The 24,400-nt window shown below is 44.0% G+C and overlaps 1 protein-coding gene across 6 annotated transcripts in view; it reads right to left on the bottom strand.

The window, feature by feature from the left end:
• Positions 1-24,400, bottom strand: part of LOC142143596 (alpha-1,4-N-acetylglucosaminyltransferase-like) — a 120,316-nt gene that overhangs the window by 12,781 nt on the left and 83,135 nt on the right. For all 6 annotated transcript variants that reach the window (XM_075201566.1, XM_075201567.1, XM_075201568.1 and 3 more), the window contains one exon: positions 787-1,290. In XM_075201566.1, coding sequence (XP_075057667.1) covers positions 787-1,269 — 483 coding nt within the window. In that variant the 5' untranslated portion in view covers positions 1,270-1,290. The remainder of the gene's footprint in view (positions 1-786; positions 1,291-24,400) is intronic.

Below are 24,400 nucleotides of genomic sequence, written 5' to 3'. Positions count from 1 at the left end.
ATATTATATTACATATTATAATATTATTATAATATTATAATATCACCATTACCAGCATCACCCAAGGAAAGGGCAATAGTGCTTTTCATAATTTCTAAGACACCTGCACTGAAAAAAAATCAATATATATTTTTTTTCTGTTCACACCATTCTGTCAGCTAAATACTCTTTCATAGCTTTATCTTGTTTAGCAAAGGGTTAACACTGGATAAATCAGAGGTAGGCTGCCAGGTGAAGTTAATAATTGCTTCATTGAGGAGGGGCGTCTTTGTTGGTACTTTCAAAGCAGCCCAAACATAAATTTTAGCATAGTCAATTTCAACGGTACTTCAATTAGGTAGTGTTGCGATTTGCAGTGATACATGTTGATAGTTACCCTACTGTGGTCCAGTGGCGGATCCAGGGGGGGGCGATCGGGGCGATCGCCCCCCCCTAGCAGGAGCTTGCTGCTGACGGCTGCACACTGTGCAGGTCCGTTCAGCATTGATAGTGTGCTGCCCGGCTGTGTTTTAAACACAATCAGAGCAGCGGGACAGCAGACTGCCAATGCTGAACGGACCTGCACAGTGTGCAGCCGTCAGCAGCCTTAGAAATTAGAAAGGGGGCGGGGCCTAAATCCCCCCCCCCTAAAATCGCCCTGAGAAGAGCAGTTGCCTAGATCCGCCCCTACTGTGGTCATAAAATGACCTCTACACCTAGAATTAAAGCAACTTTGCAAAACAGAAAACAGTGCATGCAAATTGTTTATTTGCTCTGTAAACTCTAATCTACAATACACTATCTTACCTTTTTGTACCAGGGGAGAAGTGGGGTATCTCTTAAAATCTCTTCCATTATCAGAGGAAAGAAATACACATTAGTAAAAGTTGACAGGGCTGGGAAATATTTCTTTGCTGTGGCTTCAGAGTTAACATCATTCAGTCCTTTCATGAAGAAGACCACAGGTCTGTCCTTGTACACACGAGCTGCTGATTCAATGGCACATAGCACTAGTGAAGGTGGTTGCATTCTGTCTGTGGTCTCCAGAAATATGATATTTTCACCTCCTTCTAAAATGTCTAATCGAGTTAGATAACCGGAAGAAACATTTCCTGTTGTTTCATTAAACAACACATTTGTAATATCATCATAAAACTGTTTTGAGGTTAAACCTTTAAATATACTTTTTCCAGAAAAAAAAGTCATATAGGGAAAAGTTTGCCGGTTGTAGAAGAACCCAAGGACTACCAATAGAAGGAAGAAGACCAATATCCTCAGGGGTTTTAGCATTGTTGTAGTATGATTGTCAAACTGCAAAAGAAAGTAAATTACATTATAATAATATGATCAGACAATGTAATACTGGCTTACACATTTTAATATAACAACAGGAATCTAAGAAAACAGGACAAATGAACATGTATCATATAATATGATATGGCAAGCTGTAAAGACCAAATTAATTCCCAAGTAGCAATAGTAAAATGAGGTATAGAATATATATGGACTCAGATTATATACAAAAATAATTATTGCTTTAAATATGCAGTGCAAATACTGTGTTGCAAAAGACACAAGTGTGTGGTGTCAAGTACCTGCCTTTGCCCCGCTGCTCCCATTTTCATGGGATTTCAGAGCTAAAGAGTCCAGAAGTTTACACTGCCTGCTGCGAGGAATTGGGCAGGTCAGGAGAGTTACTTCGCTGAGTACAGATTAGTAATTTGAGTACACCTACTTTTGCACCCATATGTAAAAACAAGATTTGTTTGGGGGAATAGGTAGTGATTAAAGTGGACGGGAAATGGTGGCATTTTCTGGGGGCAGCATCAAGTTTCTTGAAATTAGAGATCAGCATTTTGGATTCTGAGAAATTCAACAGATCCGAATTTTAGGGATCCAAGTCGAACCGGAACACGACTTGGTCTTGCACGCCAATTTATAGGCGTGGGCTGGCAGGTTGCAGCCCAGGGGGGCGCACAGGTGGCCGCATCACATGACACGCGATCCACTGGGCGGGGGAGTTGGGTGGCGGTGGCTGGCCCGAACAGCCGTTAGACAGAGCCTGTCCCTGCCAATTTCGGATCTAAAAAAAATGAATCAAAACGTAATTTCTAGTAAAATTATGGTTTTCATTAGTTTTGGATCAATATCTTCTATTTATAGCCATGATCCCTGTTCTCATCTTCCTTTTTTGCATGCTGATAGGCTGTAGGCTGCAATTCTGTGCTAAGAAAACTGCGTGGAAATGGTTGGTCAGAGTGAAAGAGGCTATTTATTTTGCAATAGCTGTTATTTTTCTGTGGCTTACTTGGTTGGGGTATGAAATTACAATGACAATAATGCCAACATCAGTTACATCGGCACTAAAATGTCGATAGGTACAATAGTGACATCATGTAGGAAACAGCGACTAACACAAAAATTTACAGACAGCATTCCCAACTGCCATGGTAGAACGAAATGAGAAAAGGTCAGCAGTCTGATTGGTGGCACTTAAAAGGGTCACAGGCACATTGCTGGCATTAAGGGGGCAATGCGAGCTGGTCTGGTGGTCATACAGCTGCTGGCTGTATAATGTACAGCGAGTGAGTCCCCCTATCAGCCGCCGGGATATGCGACTGTATAGCCACTGAACCCACTTGGATTTCGCCCTTAATGCTGGCAATGTGACTGTCGCCAATTTAAGTGCCGCTAATGACACTGCCGCCATTTTCTCGTGTCAGAGTTTCTACCATGGCTGTCGGAAATGTTATCGGTAAGTTTTTGTTTAAGTCACTGCTTCCTATATGTCACTATTTTACCTATCTGCATTTTAGTGTTGATGTAATTGATGTCGGCATTATCATCATCGTAATGATGACTACCATCGGCTTATTTACAGATCAGTCTGCTAGAATTGTGTGCTAACACTGAGGCAGACAGAAGAGACTGCCTCTGAAATCTACAGAGCCAAGTGGAAGGAGGTAAGTGTGGGGAGAGGGCTCTTACTGTCAGGGCCGGTGCTAGGGTCCATGGCGCCCTAGGCATTTTTACAAAATCGGCGCCCCCCCCCCCCCGCAAAAATCGGCGCCCTCCTCCCTCCTCCTTCCTCCCCCCTCACCCCGTCTTACTATATATATATATCTATATATATATATATATATATATATATATATATATAGCAATAATAGGTGAAAAGGCGCTTGTCATGTGCAAGCTAATTTTTAGGCATAAATCTGCAAATATATGTTTGTGAATTACTTCCTAGAAAGAGTGTGACATGGTTCTCTTAGAAGCTGTTAGATCAAGGGGTTTTGTGTATGTTAAACCACCCAGGGGGGCTGGTAGATAAGGGTAGCATTTATGGCAGGACGCAAATGTGAAAGCCTTTGAGGAAATCTCTTGCAAGACAATGAAATCTCACACATGTTTGGGAGGCCCCAGACATGCCGACTGCAGAGACTGGGTTGTATGTAAATGACAGATTCAAGCTGAATAAGGTCACAGGAAGGGGGGGGGGGCTGTGGGCCCTGTAGCTGGGTTTTAAAACTGTACTGAAAATGTAACTCCTGGTTCTTCTTCTGAGGGAGTTTAATTGAAGAGGTTCCATTTTTTCCTGCTCCTCCCGGCACCACAAACTTGATTCTAAGTGAGGTATCAATTCTGTGTTTTATCCTTTTTATTTTATAAGAAACAATTGCACTATATTTGTATGTCATTATATTATCTTTTTATCTTAAGCATTGTGGATGTGTCTTCCATATTAAATTACACTTAATAAGTTCTAGTCTCTGTGTTCTTATGAATTCACGCGACAGTTTGGTCCAGACGCTACCTAATTGAAACTGTGCAGACCTTGTGGTTTAAGTGAACTCTGATTAAAGTAAATTGTGTTGGATTAATGCTAGGGAGAACCGAAGGCTTCCTAAATAAGAGTGTCAGCTCTTATCCGAAAAAACCTTGGTGGTGGTAATTAGTATCGCAAAGCTAGTGTGTGGCATAGATAGGGAAGTATTTAATCATTTTAGACAGACCAGGCGGTTGTCTTTGTGGTTGACCCTGTGTCACATATGCGTCACGCAGACTCAGGTGAGTGCTGTTCGTGACAAATTGGTGGCAATCTTGTGGGATATATTTCTAATTTTTTAAGAACTTAAGTGAATTAGGGTGTGTGATCCCGGAGAGAGGAAATACAGACTAATTCACCAGAGACTGAACTCAATGCTTAAAACATTATAAGACATACAGCAATTGTTTCTTTCCCTCCCCTTCTCTTTTTTTTCTTATCTTTTTTTATTTGGCATTAAACTGCGGAAATGGCTGCTGCATATAAACGTTTGACAAAGGAGGCACTGATTTCAGATTGTGAGGATGCAGGAATTCCCACTAGTGGCAAAAATAAGGAGCAATTGATTGAAGCTCTTGTACAGAGGGATCAGCATCAACTCACAGTTGTGTCCGAGGAAGAGCATAGCCAGGACTCAGAAGCGGACCTGACCGTGGATATTCCTCAAAACCAGGGACGGTTAATTTCGGATGATTTGAATGGTTCATGTGTGGACACTGCTATGGACGTTTATATGCAAACCGCCTTGAAATATTTGGGCCCAGCGGACATTACAACTAAAATGCAACTTATACAGCAGTTCCAGGAGAAGGAAGCTGCTGACCGTCAGGAGGAAGAGAGACACGCTGCTATGGAGGCAGCAGAGAGGCGTGCTGCTATGGAGGCAGCAGAGCGCCAAGCAGAGCGACAGGCAGAAAGAGAATCTGCCGAGCGAGAGGCAGAGAGGAGATATGAGCTGGAGCTTGCCAAGCTCAAACGCCAGCCAGAAGCCAAAGACACTGGTATTAGCAGACCCCGTCCTGAGAATTTCCCTGTATTGGAAAAAGACGGGGATGTAGATGCTTTTTTGCGAGGATTTGAAAAGACTTGCCGACAGTATGGCCTGCCCAAAGACCAGTGGGCACAATATTTAACCCCTGGTTTGCGAGGTAAAGCATTAGAAGCCTTTGCAGATCTTCCACCTGAGTTGGACAGAAATTATGAGGCAATCAAAAGTGCCCTGTTGCAACATTTTAACATCACCCCAGAGGCGCATAGGCAGAAATTCAGAGATTTAAAACGCAGTGCCTCTGTCACATATTCAGGACTTGTGGCCCAGCTGTGTGCTTCCTTCAAACAGTGGGTTGGAGGGCTACAGATCACCACCTTTGATGCTCTGCAAGATTTGATGATCCAGGAGCAGTTTCTGACTTTGTGCCCGGCTGATGTGAAGGAATGGGTAGTGGATCGTGACCCTACATCATCTGCGGAAGCAGCTTGACTGGCTGACAAGTACACTGTCACCTGGGCACCTGCAGCTAAAAGAGGAACTTTTGTGCCAGGGCAGTCGGCCTGGAAAGGGGGCCGGCCAGGAGGATCAACGCCACCCCCCTCAACGCCATCACCCACTGTTTCTTCATCTTTGGGAGGGTTGGGGCAAAGCCTGCTGTGGGAGACACTCGCAGGTGTTTTGTGCGCAACAAGGTGGGGCACATTAGTACCGCTTGTCCAGAGAAGAAGACCAGTTCACCCTCCGCTGGGGGGGTACCTTCCCTGCAATCTTCACCAGCTGTCCTGTGTGTTGCCGGACCAGAAGGGGGCCGGAAGGACAACCTACAAACAGTCACTGTGGGTGACAAGGTAACTGTGGGGTTAAGAGACACTGGTGCGGATGTTACATTAGTTCATTCAGAACTGGTAGGGTTAGATGACTTCATTCCAGGAAAATGTATTTCTGTGAAAGGGGTGGGTGGAATTCACCTAACTGTACCTGTAGCCAAAGTTTACCTTGATTGGGGTGCTGGAAGAGGTATAAGGGATGTCGGGGTCTCAGATAATATGCCTATAGATGTGTTACTGGGGACAGATTTAGGAAGAATGTTGTCTCAGTATGTCTGTAATGACGATGTCAATGCCACCCCTGTTACTGTGTCAGAATCAACTGAAAGTACCAAAGTTTGTTCCCAGGTAGCAGGAGGTGACAATGAAAAGGTCTGTTCAATTGCACCTGAAATGTGTAAACCAGGATGTGACATGGCAAGGGAATGTCTTATTATATCTGATGTAGGTAATGATGCTAATGTCACTGTGTTAGAATCAGCTGAGAATACCAACGTTTCTTCCCAGGCAGCAGGGTGTGACAGGGAACAGAAATGCCATATTATACCTGAAGTGTGTAATGATTTTAATGCCGCCCATGTTACAGTACCAGAACCTGCTGAGAGTAACCATGTTTTTTCCCAGGCACCAGGAGGGTGTCACAGGCACTAGGAGTCTTTACCCAGTATCACCCGCTGATGGTCTTATCAGAGTAGTAGAGTTGATATATGATACTCTGATGGCAGGGTGATAATGGAACTGGAAACAGCAGATGGTTAGAGAATGCTCAGAAAGTCTATGACTAGCAGCACTGGTAAACAATAGGTAACTGAACACGAAGATCTGGATGGACAAGAACACGTGAGGGTAGTCAGTGGTCTGCGCACGGCAAGTTGTACCACTGCTATAGTGAGAAGAATGTCCAGGAGTAATAAGGAGGTGGAAGTCAGCGGTCTGCGTATAGCAAGTTGTACCGCTGTCTGTAGTGAAGGAATGGAATCCAGGTGAAGGTCACGGGGAAGTCAGTGGTCTGCGAGTAGCAAGTTGTACCACTGCTTATGTGAGAGGATATATGCAACTGGTGACACAGGGAAACAGGAATCAGTGGTCTGCCTCTAGCAAGTTGTACCACTGAATATATATGTGAGGAAGGACACGAGGAGATAAATGCTATGCAGAGTCTACACGGGTACACTGAACTTGATCCCACGTTGAACTGCACACAATGATAATAATGAATGAACAGCACTGCACAGATAAACAAAGTCACTCAAATAGTCCAGAAAAGGAAACACAGTCAATAATAGCAACAGTCTCAGAGGATGGAAACTCCGGAGGAGGACAACTCAGTCCAGATGGATATGCAATACACCAGCACAGTCAATGAGAAGTATGCATACCGTGGTTCAGATGAGCAGGCTGTTAGGGATAGCTGCAGGGATACCTGAGCGGCCGGGAACAGACGAGATGCGAAGTCCTTGCAGAATGGAGGCGGCAGGTAGGTGCAGCAAAGATGACAAATACTCAGGAAGCAGTAGTATATTGAATAGAACAGCAGGAGACCACGGGAGAGTTGAAGCGATGTAGCAAAGCTGGAAGCCGAGGAGCGTAGACTCGATGCAACAGGCGAGTTGACACAAATGGACACACTGTAGAAGCAGTAGGCAGCGGGTCAGCTGACGGCAGGTAGAACGCAGACTGGAGCGCTGAGACGAGCAGACTCTGTAGACACGCTGAAGTAGCGAACAGGAATCAGCGGGACAGTAGCGATGTAACTCAGGAGAGTTCGCAGTAATCTGTAACTGTAGATACACGGAGGCAGCGGATAGGAATCAGCTGCTGGAGTCACGAAGACACACAGGAGAGTTAGTAGTAATCTGTAGCTGTAGATACACGGAGGCAGCGGATAGGAATCAGCTGCTGGAGTCACGAAGAAACACAGGAGAGTTTGCAGTAATCTGTAGCTGTAGATACACGGAGGCAGCGGATAGGAATCAGCTGCTGGAGTCACGAAGAAACACAGGAGAGTTTGCAGTAATCTGGAGCTGTAGATACACGGAGGCAGCGGATAGGAATCAGCTGCTGGAGTCACGAAGAAACACAGGAGAGTTTGCAGTAATCTGGAGCTGTAGATACACGGAGGCAGCGGATAGGAATCAGCTGCTGAAGTCACTAGGAACACGAGGAGTAGAAGTGGTCTGGAAACCACAAACGGCAAACAGGAATCAGCCTAAGCTGAACACACGAGCAGGCACTGGAACACCTTCAGAGACTCATGAGGAATGAGACTCCAAGATCAGGCAACGTGGTATTGACCACAGGTGCTTAATATAGGGAGTGTTGCCTGATCAGCCAATTAAGTTAAAGGAACAGAACTGAAGGTTAACAGGGACTGCACATGCACAGTACCTCATAATAATGGACGGACACGGTTCCTAGCTACTTTAGAAGTAGCACTCACAGTCCGGTGAGTGACAGTACCCCCCCCCTTTTAAAGGTGGGCACAGAACACCTGGAACCGGGTTTGTCCGGGAATTTGGTATAGAACTTCTTCAAAAGAGCTGGAGCGTTGAGATCTTCAGCTTTGATCCATGAACGCTCCTCAGGACCAAAGCCTTTCCAATGCACGAGGAAACGAAGAACTCCTCGCGAAATTTTAGAATCCAAAACCTGAGTAATCTCAAAGTCTTCCTCCTGATGAACTTGAAGTGGCCGTGGTGCTGAAGGAGGGACCGAGAAACGGTTGATGATGAGAGGTTTGAGCAAGGAAACATGGAAGGCGTTGGAAATACGAAGACTCTTGGGAAGTAAAAGTTTGAAGCAAACTGGATTAATAACTTGAATGATCCTATATGGACCAATAAAACGGGGAGCAAATTTCATGGATGGAACCTTCAAACGAATACTCTTAGTAGATAGCCACACCCGGTCTCCGACTTTCAATGGTGGAATAGCCCGTCTCTTTTTGTCCGCAAAAGACTTATATCTGGCAGATGTCTTCTTTAAACAGGTTTTTACCTGAGCCCAAATATTTTTAAAGGTTTGACACAAAGTCTCAACAGCAGGAACTTGGGTGGGCGGGAGGGCAGGAAATTCCGGGAAAGACGGATGGTGACCGTAAACCACAAAGAATGGAGTTTTAGATGATAACTCATGGTACATGTTGTTATGAGCAAATTCAGCCCAAGGAAGTAATTTTACCCAGTTGTCTTGATTGGCTGACGAGAACATCCTTAAAAAAGTCTCAAGATCTTGGTTGACTCTTTCAGTTTGTCCGTTCGATTGGGGATGGTAGGAAGATGAGAGTGCCAATCGTATGCCCAAGGTCTTGCAAAGGGCCCGCCAGAATCTGGAAACGAATTGTACTCCTCTATCTGACACGATTTCGGACGGACATCCATGGATACGGAAAATTTCTCTAATGAAATGTTCAGCCAGGGTAGAAGAAGAAGGTAAACCAGACAAGGGAACGAAATGCGCCATCTTCGAAAATCTATCCACAACTACCCAAATGGTGTTGCAATTCTTACTAGGAGGAAGCTCAGTGACAAAGTCCATACTAATATGGGTCCAAGGCTTAGATGGAATGGGTAGTGGCTGAAGCAACCCCGCTGGAGTTCTGCAGGGGGTCTTGAACTGGGAGCATAAATCGCATGCTGCGATAAACTCTTTGACATCTCTCCTCATAGAAGGCCACCAATAACTTCGAGAGAGGATTTCAAAGGTCTTGCGTTCACCAGCGTGTCCAGAGAAACGAGAAGAGTGAAACCATGAAAGGATTTTTTTTCCTAAGACCAGGAGGCACGAGGGTCTTCCCAAATGGTAGCACTTTCTTGGAAGAAGCAGCCAGAGAAACACATTTGGGATCTAATATAAAGTGGTTGGGATTCTCTTCAACGTCTGAGGACGCCACGAAGGCTCGAGATAGAGCGTCTGCTTTTTTATTCTTAGCAGCTGGTTTGAAGGTTATGATAAGATCAAAACGGGAAAAGAAAAGAGACCATCTTGCCTGACGAGGATTTAAACATTGAGCAGACTGTAGGTATGACAAATTTTTATGATCCGTAAAAATTGTCACTGGATGACGAGCTCCCTCTAACAAATATCTCCACTCCTCCAATGCTACTTTAATAGCCAGCAACTCCTTGTCCCCGATGGTGTAATTCTTCTCCGCAGGCAGAAGACCCCGAGAGTAAAAGGCACAAGGATGGAACTTTTGTTGCTCCGATTTCTGGGAGAGAATGGCTCCTAAACCAACATTAGAGGCGTCTACTTCTAGGAAGAAGGGAAGCATCACATCAGGCTGTCGAAGGATGGGAGCAGAGGAGAAGGACTCTTTAAGAAATTGAAAGGCTTGGAGAGCCTCAGATGACCATTGTTTAGTATTGGCCCCTTTGCGAGTAAGAGCCACAATGGGAGATGCAATTGAAGAGAAGTCTTGAATGAAGCGTCTATAGTAGTTGGCGAAACCTAAAAAACACTGAATGGCCCGAAGAGTGGTTGGCTGAGGCCAAAGTAACACAGCATTAACCTTTTCTGGATCCATTTGTAGACCAACTCCGGAAACAATATAACCCAAAAATGGAATCTGGGGCAACTCAATTGAACATTTTTCTAGTTTACAGAATAATGAATTTTTCCGGAGTCTGGAAAGAACTTCGGCCACGTGTTGGTGATGTGAAGGCAGGTCTTGGGAAAAGATGAGTATGTCGTCCAGATATACTACGACACATACATATAACAAGTCCCGAAAGATCTCATTAATGAAGCCCTGGAAAACAGCAGAGGCATTACATAACCCGAAGGGCATTACTAAGTATTCATAATGCCCATCTCTGGTGTTAAAAGCTGTTTTCCATTCATCACCGGACCTGATTCTAATCAAATTGTAGGCACCACGAAGATCCAACTTAGTAAAAATCCGGGCTCCCTTGATCCGATCGAACAACTCAGTAATCAGAGGAATGGGGTACCGATTTTTGATAGTGATAGCATTAAGTCCACGAAAATCTATGCAGGGGCGTAATGTTCCATCTTTCTTCTTCACGAAAAAGAACCCAGCTCCAGCGGGAGAAGTTGAAGGTCGAATAAATCCTCGCTGGAGATTCTCTTGGATGTATTCAGCAGTAGCCTGGGTCTCAGGTAATGAAAGTGGATAAACACGACCCCTAGGTGGAATCTTGCCAGGTAACAGGTCAATCGGACAATCCCATGAACGATGAGGGGGAAGACGTTCAGACTGAGCTTTATCAAAGACGTCGGCAAATGAAGCATACTGAGGAGGAATTCCCGGTGAGGAAGGTGAAATGGAGGTTTGCTGTATTCTACGAGGAACAACACGAGAAAGACAATGTTGGTGACATTCAGGTCCCCAAGACGTAACTTGAGGAGTGCGCCAGTCAATCTGGGGCGAATGACATTGAAGCCATGGAAGGCCTAAAACAATCGGACTTGTAGTAACAGGAAGGATTAAAAATGAAATTTCTTCTCGGTGTAGAACACCAATCTGAAGGGTCACTGAAGACGTACTTTGGGTGATGAGACCGTTGATAATACGTGATCCATCGATAGCAGTCACCGTAACAGGAGTTTTCAGGGTAATCACTGGTAGGGACCATTGATTTACAAGGGATTCTGAAATGAAATTTCCCGCAGCTCCTGAATCAATTAGAGCTTGGGACTCAAAAGACTTAGTAGCAAATTAAATGGTAACGTCAAAGGCACAGATTTTTGATTTCATAGAAGATGGAGAGGACTCCAGGGACCCTAACTTCACCTCTCCAGAACTAGTTAGGGCCTGGCATTTCCCGATTTTTTGGGGCATGCCTGGAGCATATGTGTGGCATCAGCACAATAGATACAAAGTCTATTCTTAATTCTTCGATTTCTCTCTGCAGAGGTTAGTTTGGAACGTCCAATCTCCATCGGTATTACCGGAGTTGAAGCAGGACGAATTTGAGAAGTGGGACGAAGAGATGTTTTAGCTGAAGTAGTTCTTTCAGAGTCCCTCTCACGAAATCTGAGATCCACACGATGACAAAGAGAAATCAAATCTTCTAAAGACGTAGGGAGTTCTTGAGTAGTCAGTGCGTCTTTAATTTTGTCCGAGAGCCCCTGCCAGAAGGCGGCAATTAACGCTTCAGTGTTCCACTGAAGCTCAGAGGCTAAGATCCTAAATTGAATGACGTACTGTCCTACTGTACGTGAACCCTGTCGTAAACGTAGAATGCTGGAGGCAGCGGAAATAACACGACCTGGTTCGTCAAATACATTACGAAACATGGAAATAAATTTGGCACTATCCTGTAACAACGGATCATTTCTTTCCCACAGAGGGGAAGCCCATGCGAGAGCTTGTCCGGAGAATAATGAGATGAGATAGGCCACTCTGGAACGATGAGTCGAAAAGTTTTGAGGTTGGAGCTCAAAATGTACTGAGCATTGGTTGAAGAAACCTCTACATGTTTTGGGATCTCCATCATACATTGACGGAGTTGGCAGGTGAAGCATGGAAGCCGTAGACACCTGGGATGGCACTGGGGAAATGGAGGAAAGCACAGGAGCATCAACAGAAGGTGTAATATTCTGCCCAGACGTTCTTTGGGAGACTAACGTCTGGTAACATTGTAGTAATAGTTGTTGACGAACATCCTGTTGTTCCACACGGGTGACCAGATGCTGCAGCATCTCTTTAGCTGTGGGTTCCGAATCTGGGTCTGTCATGGCCTGATCTTACTGTCACGGGCACTAGGAGTCTTTACCCAGTATCACCCGCTGATGGTCTTATCAGAGCAGTAGAGTTGGTGGAAGTCAGCGGTCTGCGTATAGCAAGTTGTACCGCTGTCTGTAGTGAAGGAATGGAATCCAGGTGAAGGTCACGGGGAAGTCAGTGGTCTGCGAGTAGCAAGTTGTACCACTGCTTATGTGAGAGGATATATGCAACTGGTGACACAGGGAAACAGGAATCAGTGGTCTGCCTCTAGCAAGTTGTACAACTGAATATATATGTGAGGAAGGACACGAGGAGATAAATGCTATGCAGAGTCTACACGGGTACACTGAACTTGATCCCACGTTGAACTGCACACAATGATAATAATGAATGAACAGCACTGCACAGATAAACAAAGTCACTCAAATAGTCCAGCAAAAGGAAACACAGTCAATAATAGCAACAGTCTCAGAGGATGGAAACTCCGGAGGAGGACAACTCAGTCCAGATGGATATGCAATACACAAGCACAGTCAATGAGAAGTATGCATACCGTGGTTCAGATGAGCAGGCTGTTAGGGATAGCTGCAGGGATACCTGAGCGGCCGGGAACAGACGAGATGCGAAGTCCTTGCAGAATGGAGGCGGCAGGTAGGTGCAGCGCACTGTAGGTAGGACAGCAAAGATGACAAATACTCAGGAAGCAGTAGTATATTGAATAGAACAGCAGGAGACCACGGGAGAGTTGAAGCGATGTAGCAAAGCTGGAAGCCGAGGAGCGTAGACTCGATGCAACAGGCGAGTTGACACAAATGGACACACTGTAGAAGCAGTAGGCAGCGGGTCAGCTGACGGCAGGTAGAACGCAAACTGCAGCGCTGAGACGAGCAGACTCTGTAGACACGCTGAAGTAGCGAACAGGAATCAGCGGGACAGTAGCGATGTAACTCAGGAGAGTTTGCAGTAATCTGTAACTGTAGATACACGGAGGCAGCGGATAGGAATCAGCTGCTGGAGTCACGAAGACACACAGGAGAGTTAGCAGTAATCTGTAGCTGTAGATACACGGAGGCAGCGGATAGGAATCAGCTGCTGGAGTCACAAAGAAACACAGGAGAGTTTGCAGTAATCTGTAGCTGTAGATACACGGAGGCAGCGGATAGGAATCAGCTGCTGGAGTCACGAAGAAACACAGGAGAGTTTGCAGTAATCTGGAGCTGTAGATACACGGAGGCAGCGGATAGGAATCAGCTGCTGAAGTCACTAGGAACACGAGGAGTAGAAGTGGTCTGGAAACCACAAACGGCAAACAGGAATCAGCATTAGCTGAACACACGAGGAGGCACTGGAACACCTTCAGAGACTCATGAGTAATGAGACTCCAATATCAGGCAACGTGGTATTGACCACAGGTGCTTAATATAGGGAGTGTTGCCTGATCAGCCAATTAAGTTAAAGGAACAGAACTGAAGGTTAACAGGGACTGCACATGCGCAGTACCTCATAATAATGGACGGACACGGTTCCTAGCTACTTTAGAAGTAGCACTCACAGTCCGGTGAGTGACAGAGGGGACAAGGAAAGAGAATGTATTATTGTACCTAATGCGAATAATGAGGATAATGCCAATAACAGTATTGTGTTAAAATCCGAACCTGTCTTCACACTGACATCTTGTCATGGGATAGGGACAGCGGACATTGTTATTGCAGATATTGGCATTAATACTGGTGTAAATATTATGCTTACTAGAAATGGGACAGATGCCCATGTGATTACTTTTGTTGTGCTAGAGAAAGACAATGTTTCTACCCAGGTAATATGCCCAGAAGATGCTGTACAAGGTAACTGGGAGGGCGGGCAGAGTGAAGATGTATATTCTGTGCCTGAACCAGCTGCACACAGAGCTGGTGAGCATGGGGGGGAGACACCTAGTCCTGGCCAACGGGAAATAGCGAGTGACAGCAATCCTTACCTTGCTGCTGGGACCTGTAGTTCGAATGTTCACCACTCAGATCTACATCTGCGTTCTGACCATTCATCTGAGTTTTCTATAGAGACAGGGGGGTCAGTGGCTAGCCCACTCTCACTTAGCCAGCCGTCTAACAGCTTAGAGGAGGTAGATGAGGGGCCCAAACTCCCTGTTACTCTACACCCCCAGATAGATGAGTTCAAGAGGGAGGGGAGCATCCTGTTCCGTAGCCCCCAAGATAAGAATTGCATAGTGTGTCCCCACCTAGAAGTGCAGTGTCAGGAATCCCAGGCCATTGTTCCCTCAGGCTTTAACTTAGAGGACATGAGAATTAGAGACAAAGTGCACACTGCAACAGGGTTGGTACATATGAACATGACGCAGGCCCAGACAAGCCAGAAGCAGTGGTATGATCCCCCTGCCAGGATGATAGAGAGAAATTGTCATGATAATCTGTTGAAGGCTCCTAATGACAGTGGTGCGTGTGCCCTGACAGTCTGTAGATTGCCAGATGAGGGGAAGAAGGACTTGCCATTGGATCTAGAAGCTGCAGCGCAAGGGATAGGACCCCTTAAGAATGCAGAGGTTAGCCCACAGATATTGCCGGACCAGAAGTCCCAGCTGTCTGAGATATGTAACCCCTTTTTAACCCTTCTCCCCAGAGAACCTATTGAGACCCAGCTAACAGCTATTCCATTTGAACCAGGTGGGATCTGTGGGAGATGGCTTGGGCAATGACCTGTCAGTCAATTCCCATGCCATCTCTTAAAAAGGGAAGGTGTCATGTGCAAGCTAATTTTTAGGCATAAATCTGCAAATATATGTTTGTGAATTACTTCCTAGAAAGAGTGTGACATGGTTCTCTTAGAAGCTGTTAGATCAAGGGGTTTTGTGTATGTTAAACCACCCAGGGGGGCTGGTAGATAAGGGTAGCACCTTATGCCATTTATGGCAGGACGCAAATGTGAAAGCCTTTGAGGAAATCTCTTGCAAGGCAATGAAATCTCACACATGTTTGGGAGGCCCCAGACATGCTGACTGCAGAGACTGGGTTGTATGTAAATGACAGATTCAAGCTGAATAAGGTCACAGGAAGGGGGGGGGGGGGGGGGGGGGCTGTGGGCCCTGTAGCCGGGTTTTAAAACTGTACTGAAAATGTAACTCCTGGTTCTTCTTCTGAGGGAGTTTAATTGAAGAGGTTCCATTTTTTCCTGCTCCTCCCGGCACCACAAACTTGATTCTAAGTGAGGTATCAATTCTGTGTTTTATCCTTTTTATTTTATAAGAAACAATTGCACTATATTTGTATGTCATTTTATTATCTTTTTATCTTAAGCATTGTGGATGTGTCTTCCATATTAAATTACACTTAATAAGTTCTAGTCTCTGTGTTCTTATGAATTCACGCGACAGTTTGGTCCAGACGCTACCTAATTGAAACTGTGCAGACCTTGTGGTTTAAGTGAACTCTGATTAAAGTAAATTGTGTTGGATTAATGCTAGGGAGAACTGAAGGCTTCCTAAATAAGAGTGTCAGCTCTTATCCAAAAAAACCTTGGTGGTGGTAATTAGTATCGCAAAGCTAGTGTGTGGCATAGATAGGGAAGTATTTAATCATTTTAGACAGACCAGGCGGTTGTCTTTGTGGTTGACCCTGTGTCACATATGCGTCACGCAGACTCAGGTGAGTGCTGTTCGTGACAGCGCTATTTCACAGTCTCAAGTTCAGTTAGTAGTATCCAAAGTATATCCAAGTATCAGCAGTCTGAGGGTACAAATGAGCCTATTTTCAGGCGGCAACCCAGTTTCAAAAAACGGATTGTCAATCCAGACTAGTAGTAGATCTAAAACAAAGAAGCAGCAAGGCGCCTCATAGTGTACTATTTTTAACGTAAAGCAGAATGATTTTGTTTGATAATATGCGTACCAGATAGAGGCTTGATCAAAGCTCATAACAAATGGACATCCTTTTGGTATATGGAATCTTCCTTCTGTCTCTCACAGCATATGTAAAATATATGGAAATCAGATAATAGTGTAGTATCTTCTAGAACCACTTGGTCACCCAGTGCAATAATTCACTGATCACCATGACAATAGACACCAGTGGATTTTAAAACACACAGTCCGTGCTTTCACCACACCAATTGTGATTACACGTACCAGAAGTAAATAATGCAATGGCTTATCTGTGGCTGAAATGTCCACATCTGGACTCCCATATAAATATCCTCAAGGATTCCACGAATGATATATATATATATATAAAACAACAGTCCAAATATTGAAGTATGGACAAATACAATATATTAAAATTAAAATAGTAGCACTCACATTGCAGTTAGATGATAACAGCAAACAGTGAGATCAATAACAGCATCAATGATAAGTCCTCAATGCATTTTATCTCAATCAGAGACTTCCTCAGGAGGGATATGTCCTGAGGAAGTCTCTGATTGAGATGAAACGCGTTGAGGACTTATCATTGATGCTGTTATTGATCTTACTGTTTGCTGTTATCATGAGCACCACTTGAAGAAAGTCTCTCTATGCTTTGAATCTCCACTTTAATTTTATACTTCACCTTACAACACTGCCCTTTGAATGGTCGACTAAACATTATTCACTCCACTAATATCCACCCAGTCTTGTAACCTCACCGCCTCTTTCCCGCTTAAACACCTCTGCCCACTGTTAAAGGCAGAGTACCATGAGATCCTCAACACCCTGTCAACCACACGGAGAACAGGAATATTTTTATGATGGTGATCCGCATAGTGTTTGTACTACTCAGAAGTCTGCTGTAGCTGAGTTCATACTTGGGCCCAAATTTGGGAGAAATCAAAGATCATGTACTGAACAGTTGATATGGGAGAGTCAGGCACATCAGAGAAGGTGGGTAAAACAGGATATATACTGAAAATAGCAAAGGTGGTGGAAACAAACTCCTGTAGATTCATGCTAATGGTTATTATGTGTGAACCTGCCCAGTGAAGGTGATCCTTCAAGGAGGCTTGATTTTCCCAACAGTAGCAGTGGAGGAAGCCTTCCAGGTTCTGATTGACCCATCCTATTTGACCATTGGTTTGAGGATGGTATACAAAGGAGAATTTCAGGCTGATCTCAAGGTGTTTACAAATGGACCACCAAAACCTGGAAATGAACTGTACCCCACGGTCAGTGAAAATCTTAAGGTGGCAACCGTGGAGACAAAAAATGTTCTTAATAAATAAAAGGATCAGTTCAGCAGCAGAGGGTAATCTCCTGAGAGGGACAAAGTAGGCCAGTTTGGAGAAACGGTCAAACACAACCCAGAAAGAATTATGACCATGTCTGTTAGGAAGATCTGGGATAAAGTCCATGCTGATGCTGGTTCAAGCAGAATCTGATGCACAAAGAGGCAGGAGGAGGCCGGCTGTGAAACGTCTAGGAATTTTATTTCGACTACAGGTCTGAACATATTTGGGGACATCAGATTTTAAAGAGGGCCACCAATAATGGCTAGAGAAGAGGGCAATGGTTTTTGAACGGACAAATAATAAGTTTAGGCTCAGAGGAATGACAAGTGTCCAAGAAGTCAAACAATCTGGAAAGGGCATTCGCCATAGAAATCTTTGAGCCTGATCAAAAGGTCAAAATTAGTTGAAATCTTGAGATTAATAATGACCAGTGGGCCTGTCGAGAGTTTAAGCATTGTGCAGACTTTAGGCAGATGAGGTGACACAATGAAGAGCCCCCTCCAGAAGGTACTACCACTCCTCCAAAGTGACCTTGATAGCCCAGAGGTTTTTTTTATACCCAATGTTGCTGTTTACTTCATTGGGAGAACATTTCCTGGAAAGAAAACCTCTAGGCATGAGAAATTATTTTAAGAATGAACGGCCCCCACACCAACGGAGGAGGTGTTGTCTTTCAAGAAGAACGGCTTGTGCAGATTGGGTTGCTTCAGGATAGGATCAGCTGACAAGGCCACTTTTAATGTCTTGAAGGCAAGGACCACTTCCCGAGACCTGGTTTTGAATTGTCCTCCTTTGCAAGTGAGTAAATTAATGGGGGGGAACTAAAGTGGAGAATTCTTTGATGAATTGCCGTTAGTAGTTGGTAAAACTGATGAAGCGCTGAGTAGCTTTTAGCCCGGTGGGTTGGGGCCAGTTGAGGATTGCCTCTACCTTCTTGGGATCCATCTGGAGACCTGTACCCAAAACCAAATAACTGAATAAGGGTACCTGAGGAAGTTCAAAAAGACACTTCTCTGACTTACAATACAGGTAATTCTTTCTAACATGCTCCCAATAAGGAGAAAGGTCCTTGGAGAAGATCAATATGTGATCTACATAGACGAATACTGACTGATACAAGAGATGCCGAAAGATTTCATTACTGAATTCTTCAAAAACCGTTGGGGCATTGCAGAGACCAAAGGGCATCACAAGATACTCATAATGCCATCTCTGGTAAGCAGTCTTCCATTTGTGGCCTTGGTGTATTCAGATTCAATTATAAGCACCTCTGAGATCCAATTTGGTGAAGATCTGTACATCACGAATGCAGTCAAAAAGTTATAATATGAGGGGAAGCACAAAGTGGTTCTTGAATGTAATAGCATTCAACTTGCGTAGTCAATGCAAGGCCTTAGGGTGCCGTCTTTTTTTAACATAGAAGAAACCTGCAACTCTGGGAGAAGATAAACTGCTGATTACATCAAGAAAGTCAAAGTAAGCTTCAGGGAGAGGCGACTGATAGGATAAGGCCAAACAAGGAATCGTAGCCCTGAAGGGTTGCTCGGACTTCAAACAATGTTGCATGCAGGTAGGTCCCCAAAAGGTGACTTGTGCTTGAAGCCAATCCAACTGTGGTGAATGTGCCATGAACCAGGATAGGTCCAAAATAACTGGATTGACAGACGGTGGAAGGATTAGGAAACTTATCTATTCAGATTGGAGAGCTCCTACCTACAACCGAACAGGACTGGTAGCGCAGATAATGGAACCGTTGGAGAACCGATTACCGTCAACCGTGGTCAGTGCCAGAGGCTGTGGAAATGGAAGAGAGGAGAAATGGTGCTCTGACACCAGATAGGAAGTTACCAGCAGATCCAGAGTCCACATAAGCTGTAAACTATAGTGGGCCATCCAGAAAACGAAGGGTTACAGGCATAAGGAAAGCTGATTATCTAAAAGAGTAGGGAGTGAGGTCCTCGGATACTAGGGTGAGCCCGCTGTAACCGCCTAGAATGAGGCATTTCCAGGCCTCTTAGGACAGGATGAAAGAAGATGTCCGGGATCCCTACAATAGAGGCATAGATGGTTCTTTATGTGCCTATCCTGCTCTTCTGGAGCAAGGTGAGTGTGACCAATCTGAATGGGTTCCTCAGGAGTGGGAGTAGGCAGCTGAAAATGCGGTGCCAAGCGAGGTAAAGACCGACATGTTCCGTCTTGTTCTTGGGTACACTCCCTATGATGGATTTCCACCTTGATGCAAAGGGAAATCAGATTAACGAGACTGGAGAACAGTTCATGCAAAGTAAGGTCATCCTTGATACGGTCATTCAAACCATGCCAGAAATTGGCTATTCAGGCCTTGCTAATCCATTTGAGTTCTGAGCTTAGGGTCTGAAATTGTAGAGCATACTGACTTGCTTTGAGAGCCCCCTGACGAAGGGCCAGCAGACTGAAGGATGCTGAAGATACACGGCCAGGTTTGTAAAAAACTTTAAGAAAGTTTGAGCTTTAAATGAAAATGGTTGAGTTCTGGAGCATTACATAGTCTCATTCCCACAGGGGAGAAGCCCAAGCAAGAGATTGACCGGTGAGGAGAGAGATGATAAATGCCACCTTGGTGCTTTCAGAAGCAAAGATCTTGGGGGCCAGTTCAAACTGGATGGTACACTGATTAAGGAAGTCGCAGCATTTCTTAGAGTCGCCATCATGCTTCTCTGGGGGCGGAATGCAAAGGCCTCTGGCATTAGTAGTGCTGACGGTAGTGGTGAAAGCAGAAGAAGTCACCGACGCAGCTGGTGGTGCTGTGTTTGAAGGAAGAGAGCCTTGCAGAGAATCTTATTGGGACACTACCCCTGGATACCTTGTAATAGCTAGGCTTGATTGGACTCCTGCTGGTCCACTCTTTGGGACAGATGTAGTAGGAGATCTCGAGCTTATGGTTCATTCTGTCCACTTATCTTGACCAGAATATACTGTCAGAATTGCAAGCTGGAGTAGCCATTAGCTGATCAGGGAGGTGCAGAGTCTAAGGCACCCTTGGTATTCACTAGAGATCCCCACAAGGGAAAATGGGCTTTGCTGCAAGAGGATTCGCAAGGCACAGTTCTCAAAGATAATCACTAGCGTAGAGTCAGAAATAGACAGGAGTAGTCAAGCGAAATCGGATCAGAACCAGGCAGTAAATGAGGTACACAGGGGAGATCCGAGGAATAGTCAGAAAGAGCCAGAAGTCAATAACCAGAGTGAGCAGTGAGGTGCCAAATCGTAATCCAAAGGGAAGTCAAGAGAACAAGCCGGGTCAATATCCAATATGCAGGAGCTGGATGCAGGTACAGTATGGAGAATTCTGGAGCTGGTTGTGAACCAGTGCTATATATATATATATATATGATATATTGATTGGCCAGGGATAATTTGGCAGTCAGACATAGCTGATCGCCAACAGAACCAGTTGGCCTAGCAAGGGAAGGCAGCTCTAATGCTCTTCCATATGCAGAGTGTCAGACCAGAAGAAGAAGAAGCGTCTCATTGCTAGGCAATGGGATGCACAGACATGGAAGGGACAAACAGCTGTCCCCAGCACATAGAAACAGTGCAGAGACGGTGCCTGGCACCACCTACACCTTTTCCCCTTCTTCCCGCACAGCAAATAATCTTTCCATCTACATTAAAATTAAAATCAACACCATACAACAAGATATTTCCTTAAGCAAAATCCTGCACACCCATCACCTCCTCTTGCACTCCCCAATGAGTCTATTCTCTCCAGTAAGACAAATTCTATGCACTCATCTCAAACTACAACTTGGCGCCTCTACAAAGTTTCGTCTCAACTTATCTGCTTACTTTCCCCCACTTCATGTCCACCTCTAGCTCACCTCTTCAAACTTTCTTTCTCCACAGGCAAATCATAGTAAATGCATTGTGAAAGTGCCAATCAAGTAGTAAGTGTATATAAAACCCGGAAACCATATAAAATGCATTGAAAAAATTGGAAATAGAAAATGTTTTGAAAAAGCCACAAAAAAGCCAGCTATTTACACAAACACACACACACAAACTTCTTTGCTTAATCCCATTTCCAAATGGTCAGTTGGTTTAGCCTTAAAACCGTGTGGACATGTTTAGCGCACTGTGATTGGTTCCTTTCGGCAGTTGTGTTAAATGAAATGTACTTTTCTTTAGGTTCTAAATAGGATTTCCCATCATATTTTATCAATTCAGTGGCTTCCCAGTTTCTTATTTGTGGCATATCCATCTGGGTGTATGGTATGTAAGATGACACTGCAGTTACATGTGATATGGCACATACAAATACTCCACAGTCACAACTATTTTGCTGTTTTGGTATGTCTGTGGGAGCATAGAATGGCCATTCTTTAATATTCAAATGATGTGAATATGCTTTTTCATGTAGTACACAAATACTTGATAGCTTTATTTTTACACTGAGTAGGACATGCAGGGGCACATGGAGGACTGTCGGGGGGGGGGGGATTTCTCCCCGCCGACCGGAAAAAAACACGAGAGAGAGCGTATGCATGCGCAGCAGCTCTGTTTTGCCAGCGCTGTCCTATACAGCAGCCGCGGCGCTGTCTAAGAAGCGTCTGCGGCGGTGCTGTATACAACCGCCGCGGACGCTTCTTTGACAGCGCCGAGGCTGCTGTATAGGACAGTGGCCACTTAGTTAGCGCAGGGGGGTTTCTAGAGACTCAGAAACCCCCCCTGCGTGCGCCACTGACATGCACTGCCCCAAATATAAATTTTAAATCTACCTCCCCCTCCAATGCAACGTGATATTGCCAAAGTTCAACTATACTCCTTTTGTTTGCTTTGCTCTCCTTAATGACTCAGGCTCTTGCATGTTGCTTCTTTATCATCAGTTATGGAAAAGAGAGTGGCCTTGCCTTACAGCATCAACTTGATAGTTTATTTTGTCTCTTTTCAGTGTCTGAATGTAGATCGGGTTACAACTAAAGAAAGGTTATACAACAAGAAGCTAAAATTAAAGATCTATGATTGTTATTGTAAATTATTTAACACATACTTGCCAACTCTCCCGAAATGTCCCGGAGACTCCCGAAATTCGGGTAGGTCTCCCAGACTTCCGGGAGAGCAAGCAAGTATCCCGCAAACGGCAACTTGCTGTCAAAATGACGTGACTTGCGGTGAATCGCGTCATTTTGGCCAAAATGCACCCAGCCCCTACCGCCCTCCAGCCACGCCCCCCTGCCCGGGATTTCTCGGAATTAAGTTTTAAAAGGTTAAAAAGTTTGATTTAACATACGATCTATTACTTAACATATCTCTGTTATTCTACAATTTACTATAGCCTCTTACCTATGTCTAACGAAAGAGATCAGTATAGAAACATTAGGAATTTGAGCACGTTCCCATTTAGTCACTGATTGTGGCCTGAGTTATGGCTAAAAGCTACATAATAAAAAAAAACACACAATTTGAACACATTGCTTTTGAAATATAATCATATCATCAATCATTTTCTATACAGCGTTTACTTTTTGAGATAACACAGCCTATAATCTTGCAAACACTGATTATCCACTGTCCGATATCTGAGTGAATTATCTGCGCTGTTGAACATGACTTATATGTATTCCAGTGTACTTCAGTATAATTGGCAAGCGGATTTGGAACGAATGAAAATAACTGCATGCTAATGAGATTTAACACATAATTGTCTACATTTTCTCAGTATCCTAAACAGCAATTAAGTTGTATTGAATTTATCTCTTTTCTCTAACATCGGTATTAATCTAATTAATCCTCATATTTGTACTAACTCATTCATATTCCTATTGAGCTTTATAAAACTATATGTTTCATGCTCAAGGAACATAAACATTAACGCCATATGTATGGAATTACAAGATAAATAATAATCAAATATGGGGTATGTTCTTTTTAACACACTACATTACACTTATACATATTTTAATTACAATTTTACTGGTAAAATGTTTTGAATGTTTTGAATTATAAAATAGAGATATTATTTAAAAAAAAATTGTGAATTTGTGAAACTCCTAAATAATGTGATTGATATAAACCACACATGAATCCCAGATGAGTGCAAATCTACCTCCTTTGTCTCATCTCTGGCAAATACACCTCTGCCTGGCCTCATCTCTGGTAACCACTTCACACTCCCGTCTACAAAACATCTCACATGCCACTACACGCTTATGGAGTTGTGTATCACACCTTAAGAGACTCACTTAAAGGGCCTGATTCATTAAGGAAAGTAAAGCAAACCATGTTTCATTGGAGGGGAAGATACATTTAAAATGTGGGGACAGATTTATAGTTGGGGAAGGGCATGTCCAAGATCAACTTTTAATTTCAGTGTAAACATAAAGCTATCAAGCGTTTGTGTGCTACATGAAAAAAACAGCCATGATGTAACTTCTGTGCAAAATAATAAACTAATATGCACCCCTTGCATTGTAACATGGTTTGGTCCAGGAGAAATCTTACAATTTTTTTTGCCTTACTTTCCTTAGTGTATCAGGCCCAAAGTCTTCAAATCTTTCAAAGTTCTATGAAGACCCATATTTCTATTGTTTCAACCATTTACGCTTCCACTTGGAATGTACGCTCTCTACATCCCTACCCTTTGTTTTCATGTCTGCAGTTTTTTGTCTACCTTGTATTTCCCTGAGCCTTACAATTGATAAAATTCATAAAAATAATAATAATAATAATAATAATAATAATAATAATAAAATTAATAATAATACTAATAATACTGATAATAAATTCCTAGCAGGCATAAATATACACAGCCCCCACTGTCATATATACCTGAACAAAGGGAAAGATCTAACTCACCATAGGCAGACACATATCACACAGGAGCTACCAGTGTGTAC

This window comes from Mixophyes fleayi, chromosome 3 (assembly GCF_038048845.1).
Source record: "Mixophyes fleayi isolate aMixFle1 chromosome 3, aMixFle1.hap1, whole genome shotgun sequence".
Classification (NCBI taxonomy): domain Eukaryota; kingdom Metazoa; phylum Chordata; class Amphibia; order Anura; family Limnodynastidae; genus Mixophyes; species Mixophyes fleayi.
This window is presented reverse-complemented; position numbering and strand designations above follow the sequence as displayed.